Source organism: Protopterus annectens, chromosome 7.part1 (genome assembly GCF_019279795.1).
Source record: "Protopterus annectens isolate FY-2018-M chromosome 7.part1, PAN1.0, whole genome shotgun sequence".
Taxonomy (NCBI): Eukaryota; Metazoa; Chordata; order Ceratodontiformes; family Protopteridae; genus Protopterus; species Protopterus annectens.
The window spans coordinates 209,758,559-209,785,807 of NC_056740.1; the positions used below are offsets into that span (position 1 = coordinate 209,758,559).

At 42.5% G+C, this 27,249-nt stretch overlaps 1 protein-coding gene across 2 annotated transcripts in view; it reads left to right on the plus strand.

Annotated features, from left to right (window-relative positions):
• ADAL (adenosine deaminase like) overlaps positions 1 to 17,094 on the plus strand; it is a 594,669-nt gene extending 577,575 nt beyond the window's left edge. For both annotated transcript variants that reach the window (XM_044078653.1, XM_044078654.1), the window contains exon 10: positions 16,671 to 17,094. In XM_044078653.1, the coding sequence (XP_043934588.1) occupies positions 16,671 to 16,877 (207 nt within the window). In that variant the 3' untranslated portion in view covers positions 16,878 to 17,094. The remainder of the gene's footprint in view (positions 1 to 16,670) is intronic.
• Positions 17,095 to 27,249: the final 10,155 nt, after the last annotated feature.

Sequence of the window (27,249 nt, forward strand, 5' to 3'; positions counted from 1 at the left end):
GATGTTAAGTGTCAATCTCGCCTTCATTCTTGCTGGATGGCTTCGGAGCCGATCCTCGGCTCCGACTCGGCACTTGCTTTAGCTTGAGAACTCCTTTTACCAGCTCGAGGCAACCCTATATCCCATGATGCAAGGCGGAACTACCTCAGATCTCGTTTGCCGCTTAGCGAAAGAGGTCTCCTTTGCCAGCTGAGGTAAGTAATTTTCTTGTCAAAAGAGAAAAGCTTAGTTAGGGTTTTATTTCCCCCTTGTATCCATTTTTATAGTCTGTAGTGTATTACAGCCCACCCTATTCCCTTATATTTCAAACTTTTTATTTCCTTTAGTGTAAAAGTTTAGTTAGGCCTAAACCCCATTGGTTAATCCCTTCCTGTGTGTTGTGTGTTAGGGGATTAATTTTGTGTGTTTGTTGGGGTTTGTGTGTGACTTCCTCCTAGGATTATGTCTAAGGAAGGCAAGGTCTCAGGCTTCAGGAGGTGTGACTCGTGCTGTCAGAAAATGTCTCTGACAGACGGTCACACTTCTTGTGTTTACTGCCTGGGGCCTTTGCACCTGCAGGACTCCTGTGCTTTGTGTCACTCTTTTAGCTAGAGAGTCCTGCAGGAACGGAGGAATAAACTTATCCTCCGTGGCTTACTTAAGCCAGAAGGTTCTCCCTCTAAAGTAGGCTCTGGGAAACCTTCTAAGCCACCGAAGGCTCAGGCTTCAGTATCCAAGCCTCCTCCGGTGGCTCCGGCTCCGTCGGAGCCGAGATCGGGTCCAGCTGGAACCGATCTATCTACTTCAAAAGTAGTGGGTTCGGCACCGACTGGTTCCGACACCTTGTCTACTGTGGCCTTGTCGGCTCCGGCTGGAGCCGACACCTTATCCAGCATCGGAGCCGAGAAACCTTCGGCTCCATCTGGAATACAGGGGACTTCGGCTCCGATGACTTCGTCCCGAAAGTGATCTCGGTCCCCTTCGTTGCAGAGTATCCACTCGGCTCCGGGGTCTCCTCTTTTGTCGGAGCGGAGCCATCGGAGCCGATCTTCGAGATCTTCCAGGCTGTCTGACCACGACTTAGAGAGGGTGGTAAGCAGGCTGTTGAAGTCGCAGGCACTGGCCCAAATGCTCCATAGCCCGTCTCAACAGACTTCGGCTATTGCCTCACCCCTTGAACTTCCTCCTCCGACTCCACACCAGAGTTCGGAGCCGGAGCTTCTCGGGACAGCGACTGTTTCGGCGCCGGAGCCGATACAACCTTCGGCTCCGTCGTCCTCGGCTCCGATCTCCTCCTTGAGGCCTTCCTTGGAGGGATCCGGACGTCGGGTTTCCCTTGTCGGCTCCGAGGGGGCTAGTGGCATCGGACCCTTGTCCGACCCCGCTCTCCCTCTCGGGGCTTCGGCTTTGGTAAGCTCGGCGCCGACATCGGCCTCGGAGCCTTCCCTCTCAGTGGAGCCGGGAATTCCTGTATCCTCGGAGCGGGGATATTCCGGCCTCCCAGGGAGGGGAGCCTTTGAGGTGATGAGGAGTGTCCTGGCCTCTGAGCCAGGTCAACGGTCCATCCCTCTAGCTCCTCCCTCTTCAGTGCCTGTAGACGCCTCTTGCCAGCCTCTTGCTCTCAGGCCCAGGGATCCATCGCCCCAGGTTTCCCCATTGGGAATTTCCTCCTCTTCTGAAGTTTCTCCTGATCCAGCAGGTGAACCCCCTCGGAAGAGGACGTGTAAGAGGAAACACACAGACTCCCCCGAGTCTACTACATCGGATACCGACTTAGATGAGTCGGAGGGTTCCCCACGATCCCCTTCTGAGGATGTCTCCTTTTCAGACATCCTTGAGCTCCTCAAACAGAGGGGGAATTGGCCATCCATTGATCCCTCCGAGGATGAGTCGGTATACCTGGAGGCTTTGGTTCCCGACCCTCCACCTCCTGGGTGTCTCCGCCTTCGACCCACTTATGCAGGTAGTGGCTCGGAAGGCGTGGCTCCAGATTCTGTGGAACCTGTCCCCAGGAGACCATCCAAATTTATCACGGCCCCTGGACAAACAGTTTCTTTCCAAGGGTCTCTGTGGATGCTATGGTGGTGGCGGCAGCCACTAAGAAGGAACTGGCGGATCCTTCAGTACCTGTCCATCCTCCTAACAAGGATTCTAGGACCATGGACAGGTATGGAAAGCGGATGTTTTCTTCAGCGACCTTTGCTATGCGTTCGCTGAACTACCTTTGTCACTTCACCAGGCTTCAAAGAGATATTCTCAAGGAACTGGGTGAAGTGGTCCAGGATCCTTCTGCTGCTGGGGCTCAAGAAAGATTGCCTCACAGCTAGCAATCCTGAATTCCTATCTAACTCCTCCATGCGGCTCATATCCTATGCGGCCGATGGAGCGAGCAGGGCCGCAGGCACAGGAGTTGCTCTTAGACGCCAAGCCTGGATGCGGCTTTGTAATTTTATGGACCCCTTTAAGGCGTCCTTCACCAATACCCCTTTGATGGTTCGGCTTTGTTCGGACCTCAGGTGAAGGATACCTTGACCAGGTGTGAGCAGGACGGTAAAACTCTTTCTGCCGTTGGAGTCCATTTTTCCACTCCTTCTAGACCATATCCCAAGGGTCAGAAGGGGAAGATGTGGTTCATAAAGCCCAAGGAGCTACACGGACACACGTGGACAGTTTACCCCCAGAGGCAGAGGGGTAACAACAATAGATGCCGCCCTAGAGGCAGGGGGTCCTCAGAACCAGGGCAACAGGGAGTCTCTTCCTGAGAAGCCCTTTCAGCATCCCTGAGGTGTTGCCCGACTGTCCACCCTTGGAGGCAGTCGGGAAGGATTTGCTGTACCCAGTAGCCTGGCAATCCCTATCACAAGATATGTGGGTACAGTCGATCATATCCGAGGGTTACAAAATCCCCTTCGAAAGGTATCCCGTACCTCAACAATCCCTTCCAGACATCTCACCCGGTCAAAGGGATTTGGCAGAACAGGAGGTTTCAAAGCTCCTAGAAAAAAGAGCCATCCAGACTGTGCCGGCAGACCAGGTAGGATCCGGCGTCTACTCGAGATTCTTTTTGGTCCCCAAAAGGACGGGAGACTGGAGACCAATATTAGACCTGAGCAGTCTAAACAGATTTGTCAAGAAGGCAAGATTCCGGATGGTCATGCTTCAGTCCATTCTGCCCTTTCTGGGCAAGGACAACTGGATGTGCTCTATAGACCTTCAGGACGCGTACTGTCACATAAAGATTCACAAGCGCTCCAGAAGGTTTCTCCGCTTTCGGCTAGGGACCAGTCATTACCAATTCAGAGCCCTGCCCTTTGGCCTCACTTCAGCCCCCAGAGTGTTCACCAAATGCATGGCAGTGGTCACAGCTCATCTGAGACGTCAAGGATTCCAGGTGTTTCCTTATTTGGACGACTGGCTCCTCTCCGCCACCACCAGGTGTCAGCTTCTTCAGACCAGAGACTACACTCTACAGCTTTGCAGGAGTTTGGGAATTTCAGTAAATTTCGAAAAATCTTCTCTGCTGCCTTGCCAATCTATCACCTTTATAGGCGCAGAATTAAACACCGTCAAAATGTTAGCCAGACTAACAGATCAAAGAATTCTGGACATCCAAAAATTCGTTCGGATTTTATTGCAGAGCAACAAGGTCAAAGCCAGATTTATACTGAAGGTTCTAGGCCTTATGGCTGCGGCCATTGTTCTACTACCACTGGCTCGCTTCCACATGCGTCTTCTGCAGTGGATGCTATTCACGCAGTGGTCGTACCACAGTCTTCCGATGAGGCACGAAATCTTAGTCACACAGTCGTGCAGAACTCATCTAAATTGGTGGATATCTTCCCCTCTTCTTCATCAGGGCCGACCTTTTGTTTCCCCTCCTCCAGTTGCCACAGTCACTACGGATGCCTCTCTGATCGGGTGGGGGGGGCATTATCAGGGCAGGATGGTCCACGGGACGTGGCAACCCATAGAATACCATCTGCACATAAATGTCCTGGAGATGAGCGGTGCTTTTAACGTTGCAGGCCCTGAACGACTTTCTTCCCACGGGGACTATTGCAGTACAAACGGACATCATGTCCGTGGTCTGGTACATCAACAAGCAGGGCGGGACCAGGTCCTAACCGTTGTGTCGAGAAGCTCTCAGACTTTGGCAATGGGCAATCTCCTCTCATCGGTTTCTGATAGCAACGCACATCCCCGGCAGGTCCAACCTCTTGGCGGACAGGCTGAGCAGATCCATTCTGATGCCTCACGAGTGGTCTCTCAATCAATCTGTAGTGGATCAGATTTTTCTGCAGTGGGGCACTCCTTGTTGCGATCTTTTTGCTACTCCTCAAAACAACAAGTGCCCCGATTATTTCACCCTCTTTCCCCTTCCAGGCCAACCCATGAGAGACTCTCTAACCCAGGATTGGCCCCGGGGACTTCTGTACGCTTTTCCTCCTTTTCCCTTGATTCCACAAGTCATTCAGAAAGCCACCGTTTTGAGAGCCAAGTTGATTCTCATTGCCCCTTATTGGCCTCGACAAATTTGGTTTCCGTCTCTGCATCGTCACCTTCTGGTGCAGCCTTGGCATCTGGACCCAGTTCCGGACCTCTTGACCCACCAGTCGGGTCAGCAGCACCGGGCCATTCATTCTCTCAACCTCACTGCTTGGTTGCTCCACTTCCTTCCCTAGCCAGGCTTCCGATGATATCTGACTCCGTCAGAGACATCTTAGTATCTTCCTTGAAGTCGTCCACTAGAACGGTTTATGCTAGCAAGTGGCGACGTTTTTCTATTTGGGCAAATTCCAAGAATATTGATCCCTTTACTGCTCCTGTACATTCTGTTTTAGATTTCCTGGCGGAGGTTTTTCATTCAGGATCCTCGTCATCTACAGTTAAAGTACAACTGGCTGCTATTTCCAAGTATCATGTTGGCTTGCATGACAATAACATTATGTCTCATAGATTATGCAAGGCCTTTCTAAGAGGAGTTTTTCTCCTTAAGCCGCCTATAAAGCAACCTCCTCCGCAATGGGATCTAAATTTAATGTTGGCATCCTTGATACTACCTCCCTTCGAACCGTCTGCTTCATGTTCTTTGAAGTTATTGACCTGGAAAACTATATTCTTACTGGCTGTCACTTCAGCAAGAAGGGTTTCCGAGATTCAAGCTCTCTGCATCCGTTCCCCTTATTTGGTTTTTCATAAGGACAGGGTATCATTAAGAACTAACCCTTCCTTTCTCCCCAAAGTTGTGTCTCAAACCAATATTAACCAATCTATAGATCTACCAGTCTTCTTCCCAAACTATTCCGACAGAGCTGAACAGAAGCTTCATTTTTTGGATGTCCATCGTCAGCTCAGGTACTATTTGCATAGAACTAAACAATTCAGGAAATCGGACCAATTATTTGTCTCCTATGCAGAAAACAGGATAGGTCTTCCAGTTTCTAAAGTGACCTTATCCAGATGGTTGACTTCCACCATTTCCTTGGTGTACTCTCTCAGGGGCAAGCAGCTATCTTCTAAACCAAAAGCACACTCAACCAGGAGTCTATCCACTTCTGCAGCCTTTCAGGATAGACTACCCATTGATACTGTTTGTGCAGCAGCTACTTGGGCCACGCCTCATACCTTTGTCTCTCATTACAAGTTGGACTTGGCCTCCAGAGATAGGGCCAGTTTTGGTTCCACAGTTCTCAAGAGTCTGTTCCATTGAGCCACCCGGGATACAGGTGCTAGGGACGCGGTCCCATCCAGCAAGAATGAAGGCGAGATTGACAACTTAACATTTAGAAGTTATGTACCTACCATAACGTTCCATGTTAGTTGTCTTCTCTCGCCTTCTTTCTTGCATCCCTCCCTCCTACCCCCTGGCCTGGACAGATCTTGAAGAGTTCCTATCAGGTTGTTTTTCCTCCTGAGCCTTCATATGAGGACTCTTTTATGAACTTGTTTCCTAAATTATGTTAGGTTAGTCCTTAGCAGGGTAGGTTAGCTACCAAACGAGATCTGAGGTAGTTCCGCCTTGCATCATGGGATATAGGGTTGCCTCGAGCTGGTAAAAGGAGTTCTCAAGCTAAAGCAAGTGCCGAGTCGGAGCCGAGGATCGGCTCCGAACCCATCCAGCAAGAAAGAAGGCGAGAGAAGACAACTAACATGGAACGTTATGGTAGGTACATAACTTCTAATTTCTAGCATCTTCTGCTATTTCTATTGCTACTTTCAGTACCATAGGTCCTACTTTAATGTCAGAGAATATTCATCTCACCCCTTGAACTTCCTCCTCCGACTCCAGTAGTAGTTCTGATTGTCTGTGATTAGTCATTTCTGGACGGCTTTTTACAGAAACTGTGAAAATAGGCTTTCAGGTGTGGTTGTGGTTATCATTTAGCCTTTTTGTAGTTGTAAAGATTTTGTTTTTTATTACTCGTTATGTAGACATTAATGCAAATGAGTCTGACTTGAAAAATAGGATGGAAAGGCAAGTTTAGCAAGAGAAAGAAGTTTCTTGAAAGAGACAGTGAAACAGTTTTAAAAAGCAAGAAAAAGATTCCTCAAAGAGGTAGCCAATCAGTTAGAATAATAATAACTCCAGTCCCTGTGTTGCATCAGGGGAGGGTACATTTTACCCTTGAAGATTTCCATAAGCAGACATATGTAGTAATCATCTAATGTACCAACATTTTCCTCATCTGCTTTGGTGCTGTCTGAAGACTGTACTATACTCAGACCTCCACTGGTATCTACACTGGTGCTGCCTGTGATTATGCCAAATCCAAGTAATTTTGTGCTGGAGGAACGTAGCACATCTCTATCCTTCAGACTTAGCCCCACTTTTTCACCAACTTATCCTGCCCTTCACATTATGCAGCAATCCCCTTAATATTTTACTGGAGAATATTTTGGCATAATGTAACAAAAAAACCCCACTGTAGAACAGCTTCCCTGGACCAATCTTGGTCTGTCCTTAGATGGCAGAGATGTACATCTTTGTAGATTCAATTGAAGGTGAAAAAGTTACTATAACTCAAACCCTGGTCTCTCTCCACTGATAATCTACCTCCTACCTTCCTCAGACTTGCTGCTGATTCCATTGCATATCCAGTGTCTATACTAATAAACAGATCCATTCAGGAATCAGCTTTCCCATCCCTTTGGAAATCCTTTTATACTATCCCACTGCACAAAGGAGGTAACTCCACAAACCCATGTAACTATCACCCCGTGGCTATCCTATCCCCCTTCTCTAAGAATCTCGAGAAATGCATCCACAAACTAAATCACCTCCTCAAACACAATCTTCTCACTCCCACCCAGCATGGATTTCATCCCTACCATAACACAACTACTGCCCTGTTATCCTTCAGCCATACCATTGCTGAGGCCCTAGATAATAATAGACTCACATCTTGTCTTTTCCTGGACCTTTTCAAGGCACTCAATACCATCTCCCATCCCCTACTGCTGTCTAAACTTGCTACTCTCAATTTATCTTCCCCCTCCCTTGCCTGGTTCTCCAGTTACTTACCCTGCAGGCAGAAATCTGTTAAATGGCTCTGTTCCTCTTCTCCATTCATACCTGTCCCAACTGGAGTTCCTTAAGGCTCCATCCTGGGTCCCCTACTGTTTACTGTCTTCACCAATGACCTCCATACACCTTGCAAACAATCCTCCCTCATCCAGTATGCCGACGATTCAATTCTCATCTCCATCTCTGACAATATCCCTGAACTCCATACTCTTACTCAACAAGCCTTCCTATCTACTGAACCATGGCTAAGCAGTAACCTGCTCATCCTCAACCCAAAATAGACCAAACTCTCACTCTTCCTACCCCTTTCTCTCACTCTCCACAAATCTACCTTTACCAATACTTCCTCTAATAACACTGTTATCAAGCCTGAAGCGCACACAAAACTCCTTGGAGTCATCATCGATGATGAGCTCAAATTTAATATGTACATCCTCCAATCTATAAAGAAGACTCACTAAAAACTAGGTGTGTACTATACCTTAATAAAAAATGTCTAACTCCTAATGCTGGACTCTCCCTTGCTCAAGCTCTTCTCCTCCCCTCCCTTCTTTGTGCTGCTCCAGTGTTCACCAGCATTCAAACTACTACTTTAGACAAACTCCAACAAACTTACCACAAGATAGCTAGATTCATCACAAACTGTCCTTACAGTACACATCACTGCCTAGCAGTAAATTCCCTCAACTGGCTTGAATTCCCCCATCTACTCTTGCTATCACAAAGTCGTGTTACATTTCATTTGTTAGAAACTTTCATCTTGCCCTCCTCTCTTCCTTCAGCTCTATCTACTCACCTTCACATTCTCTCCGTACTTCTAATCAGGACCTACTGCACATCTACTAACCCAAAAAAACTGTAGGTAAACTCCTTTATAAATACTCCATTGCCCAAGCTTGGAACAAACTTTCCAGAGACATATGCTCCACCATTCATCCATCCCACTTTAAGGGAAAACTCAAACTTCATCTGGTTAACTCCAAAACCTGTCCCTGCCATGCTCCTACCTAAACTCCCCTCTCCCTTCTTGTGTAACCTGTTAAAAACTCTCCGCGCAAATAAATATCCCTCTACTGTAGACACTTACTTTGACTCTATAATTCCTATCTGATGGACCACACTCTTTCTTGTAAATATGTAAATGTATTTTGCTACTCTGTAAAAATAAGATTGGTGCATTTTACATATGTTTGCTTATTGTACATTGTGTTTTCAATGTCTGTAGTATTATTTTTCTATTATCTAACTTTTCATGGCAATATCTGTATTTTGCTATTAATTGTGCTTTCAAGGAGCTTTTCTCCTCGGATCTCCACTGATAACGGGCCATAAGCCCAGCTGGACCAACCCAGTTAACAAATGTCAATAAATAAATAAATAAATAAGATCCAAGATAGCAAAACGAAAAAAGTAAAAGCATGTTTCTCCTATTTCTTCCAGTGATGAGAGGTAATTGTACATGACCTTAATAGATTCTTGTCACACACACAGGTCTCTGCTCTTCAGATGTTAGCTAGCTGTATATAAGTTCTCCTCTGTTTTCCTGCAAGGATCCCTTATTATTAGACAAAGATGTAGATAAATCATGAGGTAAATTTAACATGAAGACTATTTCCACTTTGTGATAATTCTCAGAACATTTGTAATGCTAATAGTTTCAGATTTATAGGCACCAGTACAAAATATACAGTAGACTATACAACAGTTAGTTTAACAGGGCTTGTTAAATTTTCACATTGCAGATCCTCATACCCTGTCTGTCATCTTCCTATCATTTGAAGAATATTAGTTAACCCTGTTAAAAATGTATGTCTCTCTACTTTACCCATTACATCATAGCACATATGGTTTGGATCAAAATTCTGTTGTGCGGTAGCTTCATGGTGTAGAGGGGTAAATCCCTGACTATGAAACAGGTGACCCAGGTTCAACAAGTTAATCAGATGTATCTAGGAGCTGGCCGGGAAACATGGTTGCTGTTGGCTTGCCCATCTGGGTGTGTGTGTGTGTGGGGGGGCTTTGACTTGCCACATAGGTGACAAATTGCAGGAGCACAAGGTGTTTATCCACTGGAGTTCCAAACCAGCTGAGCTCTCACTGCCATAATGCACTTACACTAAGTAGCCAAGGAGAAGCTAGTGTCAAGAGGCACACTTTCCCTCTGGTGGTAAAAATCACAACCTAGGAGGAGACGATGAAGAGGGCAAAGTATTCCAAGGGGAGAGGGAAGGACCACGGCTAAGAGCCATCAATCTGTCCCTCTTCCTAACACCCAACTCTCACCAGGGTGTGGATGGTTTATGGGGATTCACTGGCAGGAACGGAGAGGCCATAGGCCTCTCACCTAGCAAAAGAATACTCGGCTGACATTCTTTTAGAATGAATGGGACTTTTGGGGACGGTAGAGAGGAGCCATTGGGTAAAGTCCAGGGAGAAGAGAAGGGAGACAAATCTTGTCTTGGTGCAAATTCACCATACTTTGCAATGTATTTGTAACTGGCAGCAATGTTTACAAGGGTAAACCTTCACTTTGCAAAGGCACGTGTGATTGCAGGTCTGTAGATCAAATTTTGAGTATTGCAATTCACTTCACCATTGTGTGAGCCAACAGTTTACTTTGTTGTTTTTTTCTCCACTTTAGTGTTACTGTGGTGGTGATATATTTGTATGTGTGTATTTCGGATTATATATATATATATATTTATGATTACCCGTACTGCCCAATCTGTAGAATCTGCAATTTTCGCCCCTTCTGTCCCGTACATGTCAGACATCATTATATGATTAATTTCTATCTTAATATTTCCTCAGACGTACATATAATACCTCTTTTCCTACATGAAGTATTGCATACTTCATCATTTTCTTGCGTAGTCGTGTTTTGTTATTTCCTCTACTGTCTTTCCTATTTTGAAATTAAAGCCACTTACAACTGTGATGTCCACATTAATTAATGTGAGCTGTTTAATTTATTCAGACTTACTCACTCTGTCTCTCTCTCTCTCTCTCTCTTTCTGTCATATTTTGTGTAAGCATATAACACCCATCACTCCTACTCAGGCCTCTCAGCTATCAGGATTTTTGTAGAAAGTCCAGATTTTTGCCTCATATTTTTGGTCTGTTCCTCAGAAAATGTGTGGTTTTCTGGCAAATCGCTCAGGATTGAAGTAAATAAATAATGACATACGTTTGAATTTCAGACTTCATATCCTTTGGAAAATGCATGCTAACACAAATCCTGTTATTTTATCAACTTTTTATATTTGTAAGAGCAAATTTAAAATATGTCCCTATTTTTAGGCTTTTGTCTGCCATTATTTTAGGCTTTGCCAGATTCCTTGCAATACGAGATTGAGAGGTATGCTCCTACTGGTTTATCACATGTCCTCATAACACATATCACAGTCTTTCCTGGAACTGCAGCTGTAATATCTACCACCTTAATGTTTTCGTGTTTTCTCTCCCCTTTTTTAAGTAATATTGCAATTCCCAAATATGTGCACTTCTCATAACTCCATATAATATTTTTCCCCATAGCTATAACCTTAGAACTTCTTCCTTTTGATCTATCTTCAAACATTGAATGTCTTCTATACATATATTATAGCTGCATCTACCCTACAACACCATTCATACACTAATCACATTCTCACTTCATTTGTATTACTGCCCACATTCATAGCCACTACGTTTATATTAGCTCTTTCGTTTTTTGCATCTTTCATTAGCATTATTGGCAAGTTCCCTTTTCTTACCCTGTTCCCTACACATGTGTCATCTTCCCCTTCTGTCAAACATTCTTCTTCATTATTACATTGTAATTGACATATTTATTTTCTTCTAGATTAAATTTCCTTCTCCCTTTCCGACCATAGCAACATTTTCATTTTCTACTACTTCACTTTGCAGTAACACATTGCATTGCATGAAGCACTGTGATTATATTCCAAAATCTGGAAAAAGACAGACTTGTAAGCCCCTTTCTGATGGCAGAGAGGTGTTTAAAAAGTTTTTGTTGAGCTTAACAGAGGCAAGGAGTGCTTAAGTCTCAAGCTAAAGCATTAATAGCAGTCAGCAGCCACTATGGAACAGTGGAGAGGACCTCAAAGAGTTTTAAGTAAAGTCTGAGTAATGAGTTTGAATATGTTTCAGTTGTTTTTGTTTCCACCTGCTATTATCTGGTGCCCACAATGTGTGCGTCACAGCTTTCAAACCTGTAAAACACCCAGTGCTTCTACACTTTTTACTCTGATTATTGTAGTACATGGTAGAAGGGTATTTTTCAGATTATAATCATACTTGTATGTCCTCAAATGGATTTCAAGATTCACCTCTCAAGCTTAGCTCTCAAGGTGAATTTCTTGGGAACCATGACTCGATCACATAGTAAACTGGTTATGATCAGAGCCCAGATCATAATACTCTACATTTTATTTATTTATTTTACATTGTTGACTGGGAGTGTCCGATTGAGCACAAGCCCTTTCTCAGCGGAGGCCCGGGGAGAAAAGCTCCAAAAATATGTACAAAGCAATTGACATAGACGCAGAGATATTAAGCAGTTTCAAGTAGTATGCTATGACCTAGACATCCTGAGTGTAATTAGTGGTTATGGTGCTAGAGGAACTGGGATGAGGGAAAGAGGATTACATGACAGAGAGACATGGCTAGGGTGTGTTCATGATGTTATAGAGTGCAACTGGCAGATGCCGATCAGTCAGTAGTACAGTACTGAGATTCTGGAATGCTGATATTACTTTTGCGGTCAAGGCTGGAGCATTTTAGCACTTTGTGTGAGTATAAGTTACAGCAGTCTAATTGCTCCAAATGTGGGAAGTGGTTTGCTACAGTTTTTTAAAAGTAGAGGCCCTTTTTAGTTGAGGGGAACAAGGATGGGCCTGGCTTACCAAATAATTTGTATATTTTTATGGTATCATCATCAGTCTGAACGTGCACACTTCCTAGATGCGCTTTTTAGTTGAGGGGAGCAGGGATGGGCCTTGCTTACCAAACATTTTGTACATTTTCATGGTATCATCATCACTGTGAACGTGCACACTTCCATCTTCAGTCTGTAGTTTGCTAATTTCAGCAGTTTTAGTGCTTAATGTATTTTCATTACAGAAAGTAGTTACTTCACCTTTCAATAATGGACAGTTAAGCCATAAATGCGGATCAAGAAAAATGAAGCACCTGGAGCCACAATAACCAACGAACCTCGACTTTATTATTACAGGTCAAAATACACGAAAGATACAAAAGGCACCATAAACGCTTAACTTATTCACTGCGTTTTTCATTATCAATGTAACTTCCTCTGCAAAGCACAAGCCCATAACACCACGCCTTTATATGTAAAAACACCCCCACCATTATCCAATCAATATAAAGTTGCAGTAACTACATCATTATTTAAAACACAAAGGAAGCAGTACAAAATTATTCACAAACCTTCTTACACTAATTGACAACAGTCACTACTTTAAAAAACATTACATATACACACAAACTCTTCATAAAATTCTCATATAAAAACACATATAATAAATAAATATGTGATCTAAAAACCTGTTCTAACAACCTAACTGTGAAAAAACTTTTATATAAACTAAAAACAATATCATTGTACCTTCTTGTCAGACTAATTTATTGCACCTAGCCCATATTTCACATATAATTAAAACTAACAAGTTATTCAATAGACTTATGCCATAAAACACATTTATATACAGCAAAAAAAATATATATATATATAAAGCATTTTCATAATCTAGCAGCTCTTAATTTTAAAACAGGTACCATGGAAACATGTTCATTAATCCCTGGCATCCTACAAGCCCTCCAGTACCAGCTGCCAGTATAGTTCCCTCACCTCTGTCCTATTTTCCTAATCACCACCTCTAACATCTTGTGGGATCACTTCCAAAACAAAAAACATGAGGGAAGCCTCCTTACATGTTAAACTATGCTTATATAAAGCATTATTCAAGTCCAGCTCATGGACAAGTCAAGGTTCATGCTTCTCAGGAGAAATAGATGTATTAACTTTGCAAAAAAAAAAGTCCAGGGTGGCTGTGAAAGCCTCAGTGTAAGTAATGGGATGCAGATTTGGACCAGTACCATTGTTAATAAAAGAAGGTGGCAGAGAAAAGGTGTCAGCTGTGTGAACAGTACCTTAACTCCTGTATTTCATCATCTTGAGATTGGGGGGCATATTTGAGGATATACAATTACATAACTGATCAGGTGGAGACTGACTTTACCACCAAGTCAGAGAAGAGCCTGTTTAAATGGAACACCAAGTCCAGGGTTTATTCAGAACAATCAGCTGGAGAGGTGATTATCTGAACAACCTCCAGTCCCTTCGTAATATAAAGCAACTGCTTTCCAAACCCTACTGAATCCTCAACAAACTGTATAGTGAATATGACTAGAGTAAACCAGGCTGGCCTATCCAAAAATACCTTCAATGTGAAAGTTGGTGAACTTCTGTAGGAATATTGTCAAATAACCAAGTAGGTGTGAAATAGGATGAGTCTACAGACAATTTCTATACTTGAGACATATCTGAAGGAGCTGGTTTACCAGAATAATGACCCATATCCTCTGTGTCCTGAATGATTGCAGGAAGGGCAACAGGCATGATGGAGGTAAGCTTATCAGCAAAACATTTGGCAGTTTCACATCCCAAAGAGGAAAATAATGGAATATTTGGAACTGTGATTTAAAACATGTAGCAAGCCCCACTGATACTGTTCTGTTTTGCCATACAGTCTGTATTTGGGGGGGGGACACTAAGCTCACCCAGTAAGAATAAAACTCATCAGGTTTCTGTTATGAATGTGCAGTCAGTGTTAAGCAACAAGTCAGAAATATTCTCATGGTTGCTGTGAATGAACTTCTCATTTGAAAACAATGAAGAACAGCTCCTCTGGGCCTGCCTAAGATGGAATTGTTGCTTGCAAACTGGGGTAGTGAACTGATCCCCGCAGACCTCTTCAGGATTAAGTCCAGGAGCACTGCCTGGTTAAGTTTCTTGTTCAGAGTCTCCCAGTAAGCAAATGGAGGCTGAGGGATTCACAACTGGAATGCAGGATGAAGAGCATTAACAGCTCATAGCCTTAGTACTCTCTGCTAACTGCCAGGTCACTGAGCTACTTCACTCACAAAAGTTGGATGAAATGCCAGATAAAGTTTTGCCGCAGGGTTGCACTTGGTAACTCATACTGGGACACTGGTCTCTAGTTCAGGAGTAACCCCCCCCCCCCCGAGACATCATCTGATGTCCTCCTCTATATTTCCTCAAAATATATTAATTCTTCCAACCCCCCCCTCCCCAAAAACACACTAGTTGCAGACTAAAGGGACAGGTGCCAGGCAAAGGAGGTTTCTGTCATAGTTGGGGAAAAATATTAAAGCAAGACAGTTAAGATTAAAATTCAAAAAAGGCAGACATCAGAAAGTACACCAAATGACAAAAAAGATGTACCTAAACAAAGAAGATTATTCTTAATGTTACAGATTTATACAGTAGAATTGAAATATAGTCCACCCTAACAGTCATCACAATTGGCCTGGCTCCGTGGCAGAGTGATAGGAGCACTAACTGCGACCCATGTAGCCATGGCTTAACTAGTAATCCTTGCCTTGGAAAAGCCAAGGAGGGGAGGGAAAGGAATGAAGTTGAGTGGACCGCTTACCTCTCCCACGGAAGGGGAGGGGTTGCAGGAGCTTGGGGAGCACATGAAGTACGATTTCTGTAGTGGATTCCGGCAAGACTATTTCCTGTGTTTTAAAGTTTGGGTGGGGTGCCTGCTGGCAAAATTCCTTGTGGTAATGAGAGACAACCAGAGTGATCAGCCCATTACACAGTACCCTTCCTCTGCTTAGATGGGTGTGTGCAGGAAGTACAACCATAAAGGGGAAAAAAACTCAAGCCATCCCTGATGGCTATCTAAATTATACCCCTCCTGGTCAGTCTGGGGAACAAATGGACCAAACTGAATGGGTTAAGAGGGGACTGATGATTAACAGAAGGCAGAATGTGTGAAAAAAATCATCAAAATTGTGATGGTAAGCCAGCACCACTGACAAAGAGGAATTCCTTTTGGGGGAGCACATGTCCCAGTGACCAGAACCATTGTAAAATCCCTAGTGAAGACTAGAAATTCCAAGGAACACTGGCTTCAAGGGGAAGGGTGGTCTTGAAACACTGCATTGCTTATGGAATCAAATGACATGTCTGTGCTGCCGCATATTGTATGCCAAACCCTGGGGAGATACTGGTGGAGTTACAGCCTTAAAGTACAAAAACAAAACTGGCCTAAGAAAGGCAACAGTTCTGCTCTTCTTTGCTTAGCTTGAAATTCTGACAGGAACAGATGGGCTATAGTGGCTGCCTCTTCCAATAGGAACAAATAGGCTAATGGAGCAAGCAAAGAGGACAGAGCCTGATGGTCAGTGGGGCAGGGAGAAAAAAAATAAAATACAAAAAAAAAAAAAAAAAGAAATATGATGGACTAAAGAAGGAGATGGATTGATTTATTTAATGCAGAGTCACATAGACTGAATGCAACTAGTTATAAGTGAACTACTGTGGTATCTTTTTCCTTAGAGAAAGAGAGAGAGAGATAATGTGGTAACTTCTCTGTTGGGTGCAGCCATTTTATGGGGAAACGTATAATAGTTGTTTTGATAATAGTTTACTTGAGCATAGTTATATATTGATTGGCTGACTGCTGAGTCTGGCAGTCTGTCAGCTGGGGCTGGCATTTTGCCTGTATTCATTATATCTGCAGTTATTCGTAGTCTGCTGAGCTGCAACTTATTAATGCTCATGGAAACAGTAGGCTATCCACTGGGTGAGCTGTATTGCCCAGACACTCTGTCAGATGCAGTTCAATGATATTTTAGGGTGAATACCTCACACGATTTTATTGTCTTATGCAGAAGTGCATATATTTTCAAAAAAATGAGGAAAACAAGGTTGGAGAAACAGACATATAAAGATAGGGTTGAGAGGTACTCATGAGGGCAGAATTACAGCAATTTTAGTGCACATTTGCTTAGACAGTAACAGACTGGGAGGTCTCTTTTTTATTTATTTATTTTATAAACTGGTGAGTTCCATTTTTGTTTTGTAACACTTCTTCCTTTTTTTTTCCAGACTGATGACAAAGGAGTTTTTGCAACTGACCTGTCTCAAGAGTATTGGCTTACTGCAACAACATTCAATTTAACTCAACTACAGTTATGGGATTTGTCATATAAAGCTATTGATTATATTTTTGCCTCTGATATAAGAAAAACGCAGCTTAAGAAGACTTGGAATGAAAATAAACCATGTCTGTTTAATCAAGAAAAAGCTGATTAATTGAGGTTTGATGGACCAGTAGAGAATTAAAAGTAATGTTGATTGACTTAGTGTGATAGGTCGCATGAGATTATTTTAGTGAAGTCCCAGTCCTGCTGTACGTGCCTCAACTAAACAGTTTCACAGAAGGTTTCTTGCCTTCAGCACAAAATGCTAATGGACTTGAAAAGGTAAAGAGAGTTTTGAGGTTTGAAATAAACTTCATTGTAGAACTGGCCTATCTGTTGTCGTACTGCGTTCTTTTCAGAATGGTTTCAAAATATACATGTGATGCATCAACGGCACTGAAATCCAGATAAAATTGCAGATGTAGAACTGGGCATTTCTGGATGTATACAGAACCAAAGCCAAGGCAGTAATAATGTTACTTTTTCAGTTACAGTCATGGCTTGTGAAATGAATATGCGACCTAAAGGTAGCATGCAAGTAAAATTACACTAGATTTAAAAAAAAAAGTCTGCTTAATTTGCTTACAGTTTTGCACAAAGCAGGAAATAGTAGTCCTACAATTTGCAGTAATCTAAAATAATTTGTTCCAAAGACATCTGTTTAATTAGTTAGTTCTAATAATGCTTTAATGATCCTGAAAACGGAGCAGAACCAAGGAGTATGGTGAAGTTAAGACTAAACATACGGTCAGTTTGTTTTCTAATTCTAGTACTGTTGCAACAGGTTTTATGTCAGCATCACTATAACCCTAAATGTGTTTTCTTTCAAGAACGTTTGAACACTGTTAAGTTTGACTGTGACATCTGTTTCACATTGATGTTCTGAGGTTGAAATGCAGAAGTACATTTACATTTGGCACTTCACCACAATGTGTGTTCTTTGTTTACAATGCCACATCATTTGTTTGATGAGAATTTGGCCTGGAAGTACCCCCAGTGAAATGATTTTTGGAAAAAAAAAGTGTATTTTGTATTGGCATTGCCTTCAGTCAACAGATTTTGTCTCATTAACCAGAGGTATGATATACTTATGTGTATTTTGGTTGAAAAAAGTTACTCCATCTCCCCAGATGCTGAAGAATCTCACAAATAATTCTCTAACAAAGCTGTAGGTATATCATTTCAAGAATTTGTCTGGCAGAAACTCAGAAAGGTGCATACAAGAACAAAATTGCAGGTCTTTTTGTAATAAATTCACCCTGCTCTTGTCATGGGATTACTACTGTTTTACCAGTAGCAGTCATGGGATTACTACTGTTTTACCAGTAGAATGTTTTGCTAAACAAAAGTTTTTGTTTTTGGTTAACTGAATAAGACAATTCCAGTCCTACACTCTCAGCAGGTTATGATTAGCATGCTGCGAGACTCTTGCCTCATTTCTCCAGTTTAAGCTGGCTAGGGCAGGGTTTTCATTTTTCTGGCTTCTCAGGGGAAGGAGGTCTTACCTAGAACTTCTCGCGGATTAATCCATGGTAACATTAACAATGTTCTTGCAGGTGCTTTGAAGAATACCAGCACTTGTTCAGTATTTCTGGCTTCTTTATTATAATCAGCTCATCTTTTTATCCATTTTTTACATGAGGTTGTCAACTGTCACCACTTCTCTCAATTCATTTCCACTCTCTCACCTTCTTGAAAAGTTACATTTGAGTGCCACAGATCTTCAACACAATCCATCCATCACTTTGCTGGATATTCTTATCTCTTTTGCTTTACTATCTCTCCCAAATCTGCTTTACCAGGATTGCCTTCTTTACTGCACACGTGACTGAACAACTGAAATCTGTTTTTGACCTTCTCTGAAAATGGAGTTGGCTTCAGCTCTGATGTCCTCATTTCTTTGTTTATCCTACAGTGTGCATCCTACTACCCATGTTACACATTTCATATTAATCACCTAAAGCTTTCCCAGCTGCTGTACCTTCATTGCCCATGTGTCTTTGCCATACTGAGCGACTGATCTCTCCACTGGTTTGTACACATTGCTTTGCAGCTTCTTTGGCATTCTTCTGTCTCCTACTGCTCTTGAGACTCCATGCCATTTGGCTTCTGCAGCACCATTGTTTCTAGCTTTGAACTCCTCATTCAGATTTCCTTTCTTATCAAGTACAGCATCAGATAGTTGAAGCCTTAACCTTTTCCAGTGTCTTCTCTTTTGTCTCAAATTTGAGCTTTTTCAGATTTTGTCCATTTGTTGCCATGTCCATTATTTTGTCTATACTCTGTTTCATGCAATATGCCTTCATTTTTTCATTCTAGTATCCTATCATTTGCTGAAGTTCCTGTTTAGATTCTGCTTGTACTGACTGACTGACTTGACTGTTGCGGGTCAAGTTGTTTATTTTTCTCCTCTGTCCTTTCTGATTACTTAGTCCAGCAGCAATATGAACAGGAGTGGCTCAGAGATGAACCCTGATGCACATTCACTCCCTCCCACTGGAAGATCCCTCTGTCAGTCTGCACACTATTTGTATTTGTGTCATTGGGTCTTTGTACATAGCCTGAACTAATTCTGACAGTGTTTCTAGCACTTCGAACAATTGCATTATTGCCCAAATCTTTTTTCTTGGAACCTTGTCACTTGCTTTCTCCATGCCTAGGAATGCTTAGTTATACTTTTTCCTCATTTCCAGTTACTTTTCCAGTGTCTGTCTCACTGCAAACATCAGGTCAGTTGTACTGTTTTCTGATCTGAATCTGGACTGCATTCCTCTCCGTTACTTTCATATAGTGTTACAGAAGTTTGATACCTCTGTACTGCCTGCAGTTGTGAATGTACCCTTTGTTTATGCACGCTGCTACTAGAATATTTATTCCCCAGTATTCTGGCAAATACTTCCATCCTCCATACCTCATGAGTACCCTGATGAGTCATCTTGCTAACATACACATTATCTTTTTTTAACACCTTTATTAAAGTATTACTCGACACATTAATATAAAAGAAAATAAACTGTATTAACATGTTTCCAGTTACATACATTATACATCAAATATGCTCTTTTTTTATAAATATCAGTCCCACATTATATAAATTGCTTAACTACTGACGTCCCATAAACCTCACTCCTCCTCCCAAACATTATTCTGCATGCATTATTCCCATAATTTAATTTATTTTTTATGTATTTTGCACCTTCCAGATTCTTGCATCTATAAATGTGTGTGTGTGTGTGTGTGTGTGTGTGTGTATGTCTATATATATATATATACATATATATATATATATATATATATATATATATATATATAATCGAAAGATCAAAAGCCCAAATCCATTGCCACAGAGCACACTAACAAAAGCTCTGTCATCAAAAAAGCGCTTTCGTTAAAGTATGTTAAAAAAAAAAAAAAAAAAAACGCACGCAAAATCTACTTGAATGCAGGGGGGCAACCCCCCCCGCACCCCCTCACAACCCACCTACTTTAATATTCTCACTCCGAGGTCACACTGCAGTGAGGAAAAGGGAATTTTCCCTTACCTCACCGTAATACGACCGGAACAACAACCATACTTACACAAAAGTACTGCTTCAGTGAACAGCACTTTTGAGCAAGTATGCTCACCAAATTGGGATTCGGTGAAAGATGTAGTCGAGCATCTGTACGAATCCCATATATATATATATATATATATATATATATATATATATATATATATATATATATATATGGATTACTATCAAAAGCTTGAAACTCACAACATGAATGTTGGTTTACGGAATGCATATGCCTGACTCATAAATATTATGTAGGTCCAAAGGTCGACGCAGCAACATCGACAACATTCTGTCTATATTAATGTTGGCAGCTGCCGTTGCCAACCATGCTTTGTGTCCCTGCCGTGTACATCCTTATTAACTGACGGACACTTGAACATCGACATTCCGACAGTCGCTCCTACCATCTTCGAGGAGGTGCCTGTCGTGTAACTGACTTTCAATGATTTGATTGTAAACCATATATATATATATATATATATATATATATGTTTATTTATTTCTTTTGTTTGTTTTTTAACAGAACCTTGTATCTTTCTTATGTGATCCTGTTCACCAAGCTGTGCCTGCAAATGGTCCATTGAGATCGGTGCTGTACCCTGGTAAATAAATATAAATAAATCAGTAAATAAAAGATCCCACTTCCAGTTCTTTTATCTCTGTTACAATATTCAATACTTAATATACAGAGGGTTTAGACTTTTAATTTCCATTTTCTAGTAATTGCTTTTTTTGGCAGCACCATAATTAAACTTAGCAAGGCCTTACTATGTCTAGAAATTACAGATTCTGTGTCCCAGCTCAAAACAATCATCTCCTGCACTCCTGTGCTCACCCAATATTTCTGACAGAGTACTCTGCATGGAATTTTTAAGTCTGTCAATTCATTACTCTCCAAGAACATATACACCCAGTTACCTCTTTCTTCACCATCATACCTGTACAACATTTGCCATCTACCTGAGGAAAACTTATTTGGAGTCTGCTTGGGTTATAAAAATACCAATGCAAATACTTCTAACATGTCCAGCATCTTGATCATATCTGCAGTGACTTCATCTAAGCCTGCCACTTTCCCTACTTCATTTTTCTTAATGCATCTTGTACGTCTTCTTGGATGGAGTCCCTTTCCTTTTTCATCGTAGGCTGTGACTGCATTACAACAGGTTTTATGGGGTTTTCTTCATTCAGAAGCTTTTGAAGTACTCCTTACATCTGCTCTTGATGCTCTGTGGACTTGTGAGCAGATTGTTGCTGGCATCCCATTTGAGTGGCATCTGCTGACTATCATCTTTCTTTCCATTGTTGCCTTGCAACTTGAGAGCCACTGATAGAGGTTTTATTTTACCGTGTTCTCTGCCTTTATGACTGCTGTCTTAGTCTCTGTTATCCAGCCAATATTCTCTGTTAGTCTGCCCCATATTTTCTATCTACATCTGCCTTCTACAGCACAATATACAAGTAAGTAGATGCCCTCATGTCTAAATCAACTCATGGTGACTCTATGGGTAGGGCCTGTAGAGTTCTTATGGCATATTATGGAAGTAGATTGCCAAGCCTATCTTTCACACATACTGCTGCTACCCAGTTGTACCCCAGCCAAATTTCGAACCCAGGCCTACCAGTTAGTAATCATGTGCCTTAACCTCTATGCTATCGGGCTTCAGCACATTATAGTAATGAAATTCATTCTTATTTTGATAATTCTGTTCAACTATTCAGTGGAATGCTGCAGCTAACAGTGCATTTAATAATTAACATCTTACATAAAATGTAAGAACATATCCACAAAGCATATACATGTAAAATATAAAGCTAGATGTCCTTCCAAATCACTGTTGAAATTTTCATCACCTCTGGGATCTCCTGCCAATGATAGCCCAATGTCCAGCCAGAATACCAAACACTTTATTACCTAAGGAGTATCTTATGTCATATGTGCTTCTCGCACAAGTGTAGGGCATAAAGGTGACATATGTATGCTCCCAACTCAGAACTTTGTTGTCGCCAGTCCAAACACAGTTTTTGTATGTCTGTCTGAATGCACATCACTTTTCTGGTTATACCAAACGCAGGTCTTTCAGATAAGTCCTCCGCTGGGGTTATTTTTTCTTTTTCTTACATTGTTCAGTGGGTTACATGTTTTTTTTTTTTTTTTTTGGTTTTTACGTGCCGATTAAAAGGAAATGTCAGTGTGGGATGCAGATTCCCCATAAGGACCGTCATGATATGTGTGTGTTTTGCTTAGGTGTGTCCCTCAAACATACTCGGTCAGGCTTTTGTACCCAAGACTTTGCATAGCCGTCTTTCTTCACTTTTATTTGCCTTGAGAACCAACGTCTCAAGTTTTTGACCCAAGGTACCATGGCAGTATCGGCTCGCCTAGGTAGCCACAGCTCAAAAAGAAGGGCAGGAAGTCTAGACCTGAGTTTGCTGCTGTTCAGCCTTCACCGGGTGCCTCTCTTGAGGTGAGTGAGAATCAAAAGGATAGTCTGACATCGCAATCAGTTTCTTCCAATGCAACCTTTGTAGAGGCTGGCATGGAACCTGCTTCTTGCATTCTCGGAGGCCTTGCAAACATCTGCTGTGGATGTTGAGGAACTACGGCTGATTATTTCTGAGGGGCCTAGAGGGATTCCGTTAGGTAAGAGATGTCAGGTACTTTATTCAAATCCAGGCAGGGGTCTGAACCTCCGCATTTTGTCAGAGTGGACATCCAGGTGAAGAAAAGGCAGAAGACTAAGCATATGGTGTCAACCCACAGTGATCCACAAAAGGAATGACAGGACTTAATTTAAGGCTCGTTCAGTGCCTTGATGGCATTGAGGCTTCCTCGGGGGGTTTTAGTTCCTGCACCTCCTTGGTTCTCTACCCCTAAGAGGTCTAGGAACCCAGAGTTTTTGGACCAGGATTCTGACTCTGAGACTGACTCCTTAGCCTATTCCTCTCAGTTGCCTTCACCTTTAGACTATAGTTCTGAAGAGGAGGAATCTTCCAGTCCTGATTCTTCCTCAAAGGAGCTTTCCATTGGTGACTCAGTCCTGTGTATGATGGAGCATTTCAGATGGCATTGCTTTCAAGTATCGGACATCCTGAAAAGGTATTATGAATTGTTACAAATGGATTCTCCTAAACCTTTAGTTGTCCCTCCTTTGTTTTTTGCTGTATTAGATAACTTCTCTGCTGCTTCCCTGACTCTGGATTCTCATCCTCCAGCTCCTAAGAAACCTGATAGATTCTATAAGGTGCATGATGCCTACAAGTTCTTGTACAAGTGCCCTTCATCTGATGCTGCAGTGATTTCTGTATCTGCTGATAAGCCTTCTAGGCTTTTGCCTTCTTCCAAACTGCTTCCTACAGATCATGACAGTAGAGCCATGCAGAAGATTGGTAAGAAGCTATACACTTTGGCTACTTTATCCTTCAGGGCTTTCAATTGCCAGACTCATATGACAAGTTACATCCCGTCTCATCTTTCCCATATTGCGAAGATTGTTTCTGATATGCCTGACTCTGAGGTTAAAACCTCAGCTCTCTCCTTGCTCTGTTCTACTTCTCAGGTTGCCCATCACTCTAAAATGCAGCTAATGCATCCTGTGTTTCAGTAATACGGTGCTATTCCTGGCTTCACATTCAAGCCTTGCCAAATGATGTTAAAGCAAAGCTTCTGGATGCTTCTTTGGATAACAAGGATTTGTTTGGCACTACTGTGGCTGACCTTTCCAAGGCCTTGCAGGATTAAAAGAAGGTTATGAAAGATTTGAAGCAGAATACTACCTCAGCTATTTCCAAGTGTCAAAAGAACTATCCTAGTAAGACTGCCTTTTTGTGTAGCCTGCCTAGACAGTCTACTCAAACATCCAGGCCCCAGAAGCAGTCCTTTCCTGACAAATTTGCAGCTTTTGACTCTGACCTCCCTTCAACTCTGCCAGGTTCCCTTGTCCCTCAGGCTTTCTCTTTTTGTCCCAGTTTGGCAGCTAATTACCACAGACACCTGGGTTCTCTCCATTATCCAGCAGGGTTACTGTATGACTTGGAAGACCCTTCCCTCCTTTTTCAGTATTTCTGACCCCCCCCCCCCAAGAAAAGCTTCCTCATTTCCAGTGGTACTGCAGTGTCTGCTGGACCAAGGTACAATTCAACTGGTTCCACAGCCCAAGAGAGGTTTGTTTTTTCCCAGGATTTTTCTGGCCCCTAGAAAAGAGAGGTCTTGGAGACCTGTCCTGGAGCTTTCCTTTCTGAACACCTTTCTTGTAGTGCCTTGCTTTTGAATGCTGTTTCTTCAGACTCTGTTTCCTCTGTTGCTCCCCAGGCCTTTCTGGTTTCCTTGAATATGAAGGATGCTTACCTGCAGATTCCTATCCACCCTCTATTCAGGAAATATTTATGTTTTTCTGTTTCTTCCTATCATTTTCTGTTCTCTGCTGTGTCCTTTGGGCTTTCAACAGCCTCAAAGGTTGTTCACCAAATGTGTAGCCCCTGTAGTCGCCTTTTGTGGGCTTCAGGGCATTCAGATATTTCCTTATCTGGACAACGTCTTGCCTCAGGCTCCATCCCATTCCAGGTTAGTACAGGATCTTCATTTTACCCAGCTTCTTACAGGGGTTCACTGTCAACCTTCAAAAGTCAATGATGACTCTATGTCAGGATCATGTTTTTATAGGCTGTAGGTTCCAGACTATTCCAATGCTGACATCTCTTCCTGCCTCCAAGGATTTGTCCCTCACAAATTATTTTCTGCCCCTGCTTCCCCTGTCCTGTATTCCAGCCATGGAGTTTCTGAAGGTTCTGGGGTTCGTGACCTCCATCATCCCCATGCTCCCCTGAGCCACGCTTCATATGAGGAAGTTTCAGTGGTACGTGAAATCAGTGTGGTTTCAGCACCTACACACAGTGGATTATCTAGTGCCTCTGCTCCCTTGTCTTAAACTGGAACTCCACTGGTGGATTCAGCAGCTGCCTCTCAATCAAAGTGTTCCTTTCCACCCTCCTCAGCTGTCTCAGGCACACTTTGCAGACATATCTGAGCTGGGGTGGGGAGCCACTTGAAGGTTCACATGGACAACATCACAGTCATGTTGTACATCAACAGACAGGGGGACACAAGGTCTTACCTTCTTTGCAGGTTAGCTCTTCAAGCATGGGAAATTAGCCATCATTCTGCAGGTCACCGTACAGGCAATCTGTATACTCTCCGAGCACAGTCCTGTGGCAGATTTTCTCAGAAGGTCCAGGATGCAGCCTCACAAATTGATTCTTCACAGGGATGTATTACCGGACATAGTTCATCCGTGGGGTATTCCTCAAGTAGATCTCTTTGCTTCCCCTTTAAACAGGCAACTCCTACAGTTCTGTTCCAGAGTCCCTTGTCCTTTGATTTGGAAGGTAGATGCCACATCTTTCTCTTGGAAAGGAATGTTTCTGTATGCCTTTCCTCTCCTTCCTCTTCTTCTAGGCGTCCTTCACAAAAATGAGATGACCTCTCCAAAAATCTTTTTGTTGACTCTCTTTTGGCCCAGGCAGCACTAGTTCCCCTTCTTATTCCATGTGGCCAGGGACAATCATGACAAGTTACCTCACTGCATGGATCTTCTCACACAGGACAAAGGAACTCTCCTTCACCCTCATCTGTCCACTTTTCAAACTGATAGGGTTTTGATTCCTTTGCGATAGCAGTTTACTAAGGGTATGCTTAGGGTCCTGCAGGAGGCCAGGAAACCCAATACCAGAAAATCACATATACCCATATGAAAGAAATTTTCTCTTTGGTGCCTCAGACATCACCAGGACTCCTTTTCAGTGTGGTCCCTTTGTTTTTTTTACTATATGTATGAACTATTGCATGCTGGCTTGGCATTTTCTTCATTCAAATCCCACTTGTGATCTGTCTCTGCCTGTCTGCCACATGCTACTTTTTTGGCCTCTAGGTTTGAGGTCAAGCAGTTTGTTAAAGGTATCCTTCATATCACACCCCCAGGAATACCCAGTTCCCTTTCTTGGGATCTTAATTTTATCCTCAAACAACTAACGCAGGCTCCTTTTGAGCTTGCTGCTGCTTCTTCCTTGCAACATTGCTCCTGGAAGACTGTTTTATTGGTTGTATTAACCTCTCCCTGAAGAGTATCTGAACTACAGGCCATGAAGGCAGTCCCTCCTTTTTTGTTTTTTTCAGACAGGGTGTCTCTCCATATAAATCCTACTTTTATACCCAAGTTGGTTAATGAGTTGTCACTTAATCAGTCTATCCAGCTTCTTTCTTTATTCCCTTCTCTGCAATCTGCTAGTGAGAAGGTTCTTTATACCTTGGGCTTTGCATAGACTGATCAGATATTGTCTAGGCAAAACAAAGGCCTTTCATAAATCTGATCAGCTTTTTGTTTCTTTTCATGCCAGGGCATTGGGTTTGGCAGTTTGTAAGGAAACCATGTCCACTTGGATTTCCAAAGCTATTTCTTTTTGTTATTCTTTTCTTGGTAAGCAGTTGTCTGCTTTTGTGAAGGCTTATTCCACTAGAGCAGTGGCTTCCTTGGGGGCTTTCTTCAAAGATTTTTACACCAACTCCATCCTTGAAGATGCTGCTTGGTCTTTGTTTCACAGAGCATTACAAATTAGATGTCATTGTCAGGGCCAGGTCAGATTTCGGGAGAGCTAGCCCACATAGGATTGTGGAAGGCTTTGCCTTTCCTTCCTCCTCCCTACTGTCACTGTAGCTTCTCTCACAGAGGTGATGAATACTGCAACAAGTGGTATGGAAGGATATAGTACGCTTGTGTAAAATCTTACACAACAGTAGATGTCCTTTGCACTGTTGCAGTATTCACTCCCTCCCTCCTGACCCCTTTTCTCTTCCTTTTGCATGGGTGATATTTTCTTACTTGCTGAGAGGTTCCAGTTCTTCCATCTTTTTTTCTGAATGTAAATGCC